Source organism: Myripristis murdjan, chromosome 3 (genome assembly GCF_902150065.1).
Source record: "Myripristis murdjan chromosome 3, fMyrMur1.1, whole genome shotgun sequence".
Lineage (NCBI taxonomy): Eukaryota > Metazoa > Chordata > Actinopteri > Holocentriformes > Holocentridae > Myripristis > Myripristis murdjan.
In genome coordinates this window covers 18940507-18951385 of record NC_043982.1, presented here as the reverse complement: position 1 = coordinate 18951385, position 10879 = coordinate 18940507, and the positions used below count along the sequence as shown (strand labels likewise).

General features: G+C 41.1%; 1 protein-coding gene across 1 annotated transcript; it reads right to left on the bottom strand.

Moving 5' to 3' along the window:
- Positions 1 to 3376: 3376 nt before the first annotated feature.
- On the bottom strand, positions 3377 to 7631 carry cyp1a (cytochrome P450, family 1, subfamily A). The gene is made up of 7 exons (XM_030079709.1): positions 7492 to 7631; positions 6231 to 7123; positions 5933 to 6059; positions 5746 to 5835; positions 5156 to 5279; positions 4952 to 5038; positions 3377 to 4619 (listed from the first exon to the last, which is right to left on the bottom strand). The coding sequence occupies exons 2-7, from the start codon at positions 7068 to 7070 to the stop codon at positions 4322 to 4324; spliced, it is 1566 nt and encodes a 521-aa protein (XP_029935569.1). The 5' UTR covers positions 7071 to 7123; positions 7492 to 7631; the 3' UTR covers positions 3377 to 4321.
- Positions 7632 to 10879: the final 3248 nt, after the last annotated feature.

Sequence of the window (10879 nt, the reverse complement as noted above, 5' to 3'; positions counted from 1 at the left end):
CAAGGAAGAGAACGATGGCTTGAAACACCACCACAGTGTGGTAAGAAATTCTACTAAATCAACTACTGCAGTGCGTGGACTCTTTGTCACTCTGTTATTTGACTGGCAGTTGTACTTTATTCAGTATGTGCACACTTATTTTCTATTTTAACTAAAACCAGAGAGGGTAAACTACTGCAAATAGCACAAACAAATCCAGCACGTTTAGGACTAGAATCAAATTTGTTGACACTGCTCCTATGCCAGCCTCTCTGACCTCACAGGATGACAGTATACTTTGTATACCTTGTACACAAATTCAAGTAGGCCTATATCATGGCATTGACCTCAACAGGTTACTAAAATTGCGTCCAATACACAACACAAACAAATGAAAAAAAAAACAACAAATAAACAAGAAAATGAACTGAAGGCGTGATTGTACCTTTAGCCACCCATTTACCTACCTCTGAGTGATACGGTGACTGGAGCAGTGTTGTTGCTTGTTACATAAGGGTGAGTGCTCCTGTTATTCTGACTACAGGGTCCTGCCTGTCCATCTCCCTGACGAACACTGGCATTTGTTAGCACTGATTTGGATATCTAGGAACTTCCAACTCCTTGATGTCCAAGGCACTGCAGGCAAAATAAAAAAAACAAGAACATATAGACTGAAATATAAAACTGAAATTACATGGTAGTAATGTTGGGGATAGTCTCTGCTGTTCACATGGTTCCCACACAATTAATTAAAGTTTACTGTAAGGACCAATGAATCATTAATTTATGGCTGTAATCCCACTACTCTTACTGTCTCCTCAATGCTATATGTACCTACCCAGTATTGTTAACACAATCTTGCACTGCTTATAATATATGCACATGTCTGTATCCTATACACCCACTTTAGCCTCCAGAACTATTTCCATGCTTCACAAAGCTTCACAAGGCTTCAAACATATTCTCTGCATTTCAGTCCTATTCAATGCAATTCTCTTATGGTATGTTGCTTCACTGCACTGCTGGACTCTCGCCTATGGCTGCTGCCTACTGCATGCCATGCTGCATGAATGCACATATAGACTGAACAGTTAGAGTGATATGTCTGGCACTGTCCCCTTGTGTCAGTGTGAGGTTTTGTTGTCCACATGCCATTTGCGCAAATATGTGCTTACACCACTAAGTGAGCTGTTCAGACGTTCCTACATAATTCAATTCTAGAACAAACACATGCAGTGTTTTCGTCCACTCATTTTGCTTTGACGGCCTTGCACAGCTTGAAAAAACAAAATTTGAAAAATTTGCAAACATCTCCATATATAGCTATAGAAATGTCTAAATAAGAGACATTCAGTAAGCATAACACAGCAAACCTGGGTCCTAGAACCAAGATCACCCCCAGTCCTTATGCCAGATTTACTGCATTGTGTGAAACATCTACTGCCAGGTTTGTGCTGACAACCAAATGCTGACTCTATCAGCGACATCCACTACATTTCTTCTGGAGCAATGCATTCTCTCTTCCTGAGACCTGAGATGTGGATGAAAATCAGTAATTACTTGAAACCTTTCTTACCTGAAAGTGACCTCAGGAGATCTGATCCCATTGTGGTAAGGCTGTCTCAGTGAGATGGTATGGTTTGCCCAATCCATGGATGACACCTGTACCTAGTGAACTCCCACTATTAGACCATACAGACACAATACTACCGAACCAGTCTGTGGCCACTGTGCGCACACAACTCTTAAAGTTCAATCAGACAAACAATATGACAAAGAACCTATACTAAATGTGAACATTACAGCAGACTATTAAATGACACCTGGTGAAACTTAAAGTCTTATTCTTTTGTGACTTTAACAGCAAGTGAAGCCAAACTACAATAACATAACATAGTCTGTCAAGTTAAAGTCCCCCTCCAGTCATTTATTAAGCCCCTTAAAAAAAAAAAAAAAAAAAAAAAATCAGTTTTCATCTGTATTACATTTTTAGAAGTTTTTCCAGAGTAAAAACATTCCTTAGTGCTTGAAATGTTACTCTAAAGATCTATGGATGTGCAAAGAGTCTCAATGCATCCCCCTGCCTGCTCACAGACCAGATAGTAACCAGAGCTTTGTTCACAGAACATGGAAGTCTTCTCCCGCAACAGTCAACATTGTATTGTATGTCATTATCTAACTTTTTTTTTTTTTTTTGTTAAATAAAACACAGCCAGCAGTCCAGCACTTCAGCCAACAGCCAATACTACTGATATGCAAAGCGCCACCCCATTACTAGACAGGGCTGGCAGTGGGATTTGTGATGTGCCAAACTTAGCTGTCCCAGGCTTGTCTAAATCTCACATTTTAAGAAAGTGCACCTCTTATTTCAGTAGAAGATTGTGAAAACACCTCTTTAGTAACAAACTTTGCACAGACAAAAGTCACTATATTCAAGGTCAGACATTTTACAGGACATAAACTTAAGAAAAACACTTTTTTTGAGTGGAGCGGGACTTTAAAGTTGTTTAGCTTGGTAGCAAACACATGTAGCTACTTGACAGAGCTCAATTTAAGGCATTTCACAACTTCTGGTGCATTCAGCATTAATGATAATCCACCAACAACCATTTCATTTCGGTCAAATTTATTTTTTAAATGACTCGATGCCCGCTACAGTCATTCACAGTCGACGGAGATTGTGGAAATAAAACCAAATACTCAAAGTTAACAGTTGGTTACTATATAGTTACTGTTTGTATCTGTCAACTTGACCAGTGTAGCCAATGTTTGTCGATGAGCAAGACGACAGTGCTTTTAAATGTTGCGGGGAGTATTTTCTAGTTTAAACGGCTGGCATAATAAGTTAAAATATAAAATTCATACGATAATAACGTTAGCATTTAGACAACTGTGGGTGAAAGGTACACACACAAAGCACTTATAAATATCCCTCAGGACTCTGACGGTCTATAGCTCGCTGTGATTTAGCTAACTAACTTTCCACCTATCGTTAACGTTAGCTACCTTTGCTAGCCGTTGTTAGCCGGCTTACTTGTTGGTGGACTCTTACTCCTGGAGGCGGTCTGAGCAAACCCAGCCCGGGTAGTTTCAACCAGATATAAACCAATCCAACTAGGCGATTAATGCTGTAAAGAAGTCAAGTCGAAAAACTGACGTTTGCCACACTTTTACTCCTTTTACTGGCTCTATTTGCTTCTGCTGCTTTCCGGGTTGCTATGATACGTCATTTCCTTAACGCTCCACGTGGGTTTGTTATGATTTTTTTTTCACCCTTAAGTTTAAATCAGTTCATGCAAGAGTTCATGACTCAAAAATGGATCCACATTTGTGGATTGTGAATTGTATGTGGCATTTTCCACGAAGCAAATAAAGGGACTAGATTATCACTGCAACATGTTTCTATGTTATTTTATTTCTGCGACTGATAGAAAGATGCACTGTACACAGATCCTTTGTTAGATGTCACAAAATTACTAAACCAGAAATTGGAATTCAAAAATGTAATGTATTCAAAGAAGTCATTCAACTTTTGGTGTCCTGACTACTGCACAGAAACACTTCATGTATATATATATATATAATGCAAGCACATAAAATTTAACTTTACAAAATACAAATACTTAATATAAACACAAAATCACATTTTGGGATGCAAATATAGCTTCAGTGTCTTACATCCAAAATATAATGCAACAAAAATTATAACAAGTGTAAATGGTATCCATCAGGTAAGATAATTTTCTGTCTGTTCAGTTCAGAGTTCGGTGATCATGTGAGTGAGCATTTCATGTATATTTTTCTTAAAATGAGCCACAGAAGTAAAAATTTGGTGGCACTTTATTATAATGCCAATGTGATTAAAAAATAATAATATACATATAAATGTGTACACACACACACACACACACACACACACACACACACACATCCCAAAGTGGAACCATTTCAGCTTAGTCTCTGGTATTAGATGATTTACAGCATCTGGATAGTAGCAGATTAGTTTACAGACAAGCAGGTAGATGAAAACCTAGTCTACCCTAGTACTTCCAAGAGAAATACCAACAATCTTGAGAAAAGAGGAAATCTCTTAGCAAACTAAAAACAAAGACATTTTCAAGGAAACTTCAACATCTAATTATATTACAATCCAAAACAAGCCCATTTCAGTTATTTGCTTCAATGCTGCTATAACTCTCAAATCAAATTTGGCATCCAGTCTCTTCACTTCAGAGGAGGTTGCATCCTCTTCCACTGGCTTTTCACGTGACTGTGACTCTCACCACCTTAGAGTCAACCTATAGCCTACTATCTGTATTGGCTCTATAGCTTATAAATAGTGTCACTCCTCATTCCTTTGTCGTACGGTGGCTTTCAGCTGGCAACGTTTGTGCTTCATTGTAAGACCGTATTCCGGGGTCATGTCCAGTGGTTCCCCAGGCAGTGCTCGGAAGCGAAGCCGCTGGATGAGGATTGCCAAGAAAAGGAAGACTTCATTTCGTGCAATGACCTCACCGATGCAACGCCGCTTACCCAAGCCAAAGGCCATCACCTTCTCCCCCTCCAGCTTGTTGAGCTCAGTGCCATCAGCGCTCAGGAAACGCTCTGGACTGAAGGAAGACGGATCTTTCCACAGCTCACTGCAAAGTACATAGAATGAAGAAATAAGATAAGCTGCACAAATATGTTAGAGATTAGAAAGGCAGGTTTCAGTTGCAGTGATCAGTGATTAGATGGATGTTTGAAATCCCTGAATAGTCTGGGACATAGGGTGTGGAAAGTGAATAAGAACTGCTATGCTCTCTCTCTACAGCTACCACTGGGGTGCGCTTGAGCAAGTCATTTAATCTTCCACCTCTCAGTGGCCACCAGTAGAAGAGTGTATCTATAGAGAGCGGCATCCAGGTGTTGTTAGTCAACTTCCTCCGGATTAAAAAATATCTAAAGGAGAAGAGAAAGCCCCGATACTTACGGGTCATGGTTGACCTGCCACTGATTGATGAAGACACAGGTGTCTTTGGGGATGAAGTAGCCATCTAGAGATGTGTCTTTTGTGGTGCTGAAACAGAGAGGGTGTAGAGTGAGTCCCTGGTATATTTGTGTCACCTATGTCCTAGACATGAAAATGTGTACTAAATGACATATACTATGTTATTCTACTACAAGTGAACCTCACCAGTGTGGGATGGTGAATGGCAGGAACGAAGAGTGACGGAAGAGCTCAAGGATGAAGGCATCCAGGAGAGGTAGGTTTGGTTTATCAGAAAGAAGAGGAGTGCGGTCCAATCCCACTTTGTCCTCTGGTAGAAAACAATGACAATCCATTGAGTATTAGGAAGCAATAAATTGGGAATTGCATTGTGGTAGTGATGTCTAGTTCTCACTCAGACCAAAGATATCACACTTAAACTCCTTGACTTAAACAGTCAGGATTTCACATATACATTAAATAAACGATTTAGTTGGTATGTCAACAAACTTTGTTTTATTACCTTACCATTCTTCTATTGTCCACCACAATTTTGCACCAGTATGAAGTGCCAGTATGAAAAATGAACTCTTTATATCTAGTGCTCATCAAAGGTGCCAGCTATATGTTTACTATATCATAAGACGTATCTCATGTAAAACCTAACTGAACCAAAACTATAAATTGCCCCTCTGACACAGACCCTAATTCCACGAGTTTACTAATTTACTAAGACTGTGGCAGCCCTGTTGATGAGTTATTTCAGAGTTTAATGAAAAGTAGTTAGCTGCACTTACTCAGTTCATGGTAAAGCCTTTCCTGGATCTCCGGGTAAGCCACCAAGTACATCACAGACCATGACAGGGCAGTGCTGATGGTGTCAAAACCTGATAGACAAACATAATATTGTTTTTTTTTTTTTTTTTTCATATTTTCATGTTGTGTTCATGTATGATCATTCACCTGTAGAGAAATTCAACTTACCGGCTCCAAACAGGTCATTGACAATGCCTACAATCTTCTCATCTGACATCTGAACATTGGAGTTCTCATCTAACTTCCTGTCCTCACAGTGATCAATCAGGGAGTCAGTGATGTCACGAATGTTGTCCTGAAAACACACAATTGCACAAGCTTTAATCTCAAGTTAAGTTCACTAAAAGAGGAACAAAAAAAAAGTAAATTTCATTGTCATTTGTATCAAATTTCTAAATTATGACAGAAAATGTGGTAGAAGAATGAACTAAATGCAGTCTTATTGATGAATTAGTGTGCTACGTACCTTGTTAAAGGTGGCATAGTGCTCACTGACAATCTTTTGTACAAAGTTGTTGAAGCGGTCATTGATGTCGACAAACTTCTTCATGGTTGCACTTGGCAGGAAACGAAGAATTGGCATGAAGTCTGCAGGGTTGCCGCTGCCCACAACCTGTCCAAACTCATCACTGAGGTTCACCAAGCTGAGCAGCTCCTGGTCATCATGGCTGTAACGTCGGCCAAAGCACATTCCACAGATCACATTGGCAACAGACACAACAATGTGGCGGAAGGGGTCGAAGCTGCCGTCAGTCTCCATGACAATTTTGAGCTGTTTGACCAGGTACTCTCCCTCCTTACAGATGTGTTCCTCCAGCACACAGGAGTACTCTGGGGTTGTGCCCTCCACGATTGCGAAAGAGCGAAGGGCGCTCATGGCCAGCTTTCGACGGGCACGCCAGACACCAGCCTGGTCTGTGCTGAAGGCCAGACTCTTTCCATCATTGATGAACTGGAAGCTATACAGGTCAGGTCTGCCAGCAAAGTCCTCTCCCTGCTTGATGAGAGCCTGTCGAACCATTTCACTGCCACTCAACACAACCACGGGACGCATGCCAATCTGGATCTGAAAGACTGGGCCATAGCGCTTGCTCATGGCTGTAAGACTGAGGTAGGGCCTGCTGCCCACTTCAAGCACATTTCCAATGATGGGCAGGGGCTTTGGACCTGGAAGCCGACGCAGGCCCGCAGGAATATCAATGTGGAGACGTTTGAGGATCAGGTAAACCAGACATATTGTTGTCATGGCCACCAAACTCTCAGACACTGACACAGAGCCAATGAACGGCAGTATCATTAGTGCCATAATGACAGCTGCTTTTTTTTTTTTTTTCTTTTTTTGGGGGGGCTTTATACAACCTGCAAATTAAACAGGCGGAGCGTTAGTAGAGTAGTGAAGGCATGGAGAACTGTTGTGCAGCATGTTCCATACATGCACCACTAACTTATGAGTGTAAACCAGCATGTCTTGTGTTGATTTGACTATCTGCCACTTAGATGCTGCAATACAGTTCTTAGTAACTTTACAGTTCATCACTGACTCACTACAACAGGCAGAAAGCCTATGAATAAAACAGTCTTAAAAATATTTTTTTAAGGAACAAGATCCTACTCATGAACAGTATAATTTATGTTTGCAAAACATAAACAGAACTTTTCTCTAACCTTTGATATTGTCTGCTTAGCTATATAATTATTCAATGACCATCTGCATAAATTAATCTTACCTTAGTAGCAGGGCAAAAGAAGCGTCTTGCTGCAGTCCAACAAGTTCTTTGAGAGTGATAAAGTTAGTAAAGTTTCCCTTGAAGTTTACCGGATGGTGTTGTTTATTAAGTTTATTACCTAGTTTATTCTCTAAGTGTCCCCAAAAGAGAGAATGGGCACTTGCTTTATAGAGCGCTCCACAGCTTCATTGGTTGTTGTTCGTGACGTAAGATCTCTCTCTCTCTCTCTCTCTCTCTCTCTCTCTCTCTCTCTCTCTCTCTCTCTCTCTCTCTCTCTCTCTCTCTCTCTCTCGCTGTCTCTGCGTGTGCCTGTCTGGCTCTCACTCTCTCACACACACTCGCGAGAGACATCAGCAAAGTTTAGTTTTGAGACTGAGGGTGTGCATATCCAACTTCATATTGTGGGCTACTGCCCTACCTCACGAAATATTAACGTCATAGAACTAGATTCATGTCAAGCTGCTGTTTGATAATGATCAGAAACTGGCACAAAGCTCCAAGGGACTTTTTCGCCTAATTGCGTGTTATGTTCATGAGGCGATATACTAATGGTAAATACATAACATCCAACATATAACCCAGGCTATTAGTTCATTTTGCACATTTAGTACATTTTGCGTCTATAAAATTATTATTGGCTTCCTCAGGAAACACCTAGGCTACTGGTGCAGAATAACCGGACACTTCTGCTAATATTATTCAGTTTCACACTTAATGTCCTGCAGATTATTTATCATGACGTAGAAAGTCTATATAGCTGTACCTTAATTGGCAAAAAAAAAAAAAAAAAAGACAGCCTATGTTGTGGCGTAAACTTAAGTTTTCCTCAAAGGGAAACGTACCCCGTTTCAAACAGTTACTCTTACATATGATAAAGAAAGCTACCTGTGACCCTCTAACATTAGGCTATTTCCACCGTAACTGTCAGCAAGACAATTTATCTTTATTTTTCTGTGCCGCACTTGCATCTAATCTCATCTGGTCCAATCCATCAGGCAATTCCATATCAGTTTAAAAATATTGCCTTGCCTCGTAAATTTAATCGCAGCTATAGCCAGCTGATTTATTAGGTATGACAGAGGAGCCAAACCAATAAAGTTTTAATAAAGCCAGTCATTAATAAATCTCAGAAAAAGCAGCCTGTGGTTTGTACAATGATACTTTGGGACTATTGATCTTATTGATCTTATTTTAAACTGTCTATCTTGGATCAATGTTTAGGGGAAGCTAGTGGTGATCAGTATGTTGGGTAAAGGGGAAAGGGATTTGGCCAACAGTAACAGTCGATCGTTTGATCTCACACAAAAAATAATAGTGAAAAAGCCAATCCAATTTAGAAGGGCAGAAGTGCTCAAATAGCCTATCATGGCAAGACGTTACTGGAATATCACAGGAATATTATAGAGCGGAAACTATACAGTATCACAAAGAACGGTCAGGTCACTGTAACTGCACTACCCACCGGGCACCACAGGGTGTGGCTTTCTAGTCGAGTAGATTAATCAGCGGAGTTTGCCTTGTACAAACGCCTACAATGAAATCAAGGTTTGGGGTGAGAATACAGTTTGTGACAACAGCAGCCACCCAGGCAGATTTAAGTCCTGATAAAAGAGTCAAATGCCATTGCGTGCTTGTACCTGTTTCAGTTCTCCTGCTGAGTTAAAGATTGACCAGTTGCGTGAGAGCGCAGTGATCAAACCCTCACCTCCCCTTTGAAGAGGATGCTGGGGGGAGGGGGCGGCACTGCTGGAGTGAAAGGGTAGATGAGTTCAATACCATTGCTCTTCTGACTCTTTTTCGAGCGTTATTTAGCCAGCAAAGGTGTCCCACCAGCACATTCATGGGTGACGGGTGTCATTTGTGCAACTGACATGGGGGTTGGGGAGTGTGTGTTTGTGTGTGTGTGTGTGTGTGTGTGTGTGTGTGTGTGTGTGTGTGTGTGTGTGTGTGTGTGTGTGTGTGTGTGTGTGTGTCACGGATTATTTGGATTTTGTCTTTTTGGTAAATCTGAGGTAGAAGTCCAATAGCTCCGCGGCATTCAATCTGCCTCTTACTGTGCTGAGGATCACAAGAGGTAGAAGTAGTTTTAAATTCTGAATTTGAAAAAGCAACCGTAGTTGATCTGTCTTGCTCTATTATACATGATAGGCCTGCTTGTTTTACGCACAGGCAAAGATATACCAGTTGTTAACGGTAACCGGAGATGTATTGATCATCGGCAATTTTTCCTGAATAAAACGTTACATACGCATCAGAGTTTATTTTGCTCACTAATCGGCCATATGACAAATATGCTATTACATATAAAACATTCACAACCTTTTCAACGGGAATCGTCAAACATATATTAGTACAATTTAATGGCAAATCCTTCTGAACCATGACCGTGTCCCAACTTTGACTACATATAGGCTACACTACATACCACTCATCACTTAAATATCCATGCATTTTACATGTATTTTGTGATTTGCTTCAGGTAAGCAGATGAGCACACAGTGAAGCCCAAAACCTACTTCTGAACAGGCACCGTACTTAATGAGCTCATTTATTATGGCAATATGGGCCATAATAAATAAGCTATCTATAACCTAATCTATAATCTAATATTAGCCTATTATGACTAATATTAGTCATTATAGGCCTTGTCTATACTGATATAGGCTAAAGGGCACATGTATTTTTGAGATATTGACTCATTATTTTAAGTCGCAACTTGAACAGAGGATATAACGAAACCCTCCTAAACAGCCACACAACTATACCCAAACAGCAAACTTCAAGAGTGACCAAAAACAAATCACTAGTCCAGCCTTTAAGAGTTTTATCTTTATTTGTGCAGAATCCGCGCCGTTCAATGCTGTGTGGGTCCACCCGGGCTGTGTGCCGGCTGCCCGGGGACTGTAGCCGTGCGCCTAAACGCTGCGCCTGTGGTGCTGCAGGTTGCGTGAGAAGCGGAGCTGCCGTCCAGAGGGGAGGGTCTCGGTCCTCTGGACAATCCTAAATCTACTTGGTCAAGTCACGCGAAGGCAGCAGCCTCTGGAAAAGACACAAGGGTCTTAAACTCGCAGAACAAAGAGCGCAGGACGTGAGACTGTTTTTTTCCTCCTTGGGCACGGAGGTGCACATACTTGCGCGCTATTGCTTCTGTAAATGCGAGAATCTTGGAGCTTTGGAGTCATGCAATCTGCCACTCAGGCTTCATTTATGCAGGCATGCAACACGGCAGAGCCGGAGAACACAGGCTAAAATCCATACAACCACACTCGTGGTAACGCGAGGTGACAAAACAAGTTACGAAATTCACATCTTATAAAACGACGCGAACTTACTAGTATATGTCTACATCACCGGGTCCCAAAGTGGGGCTGGGGACCCCACAGGGGTC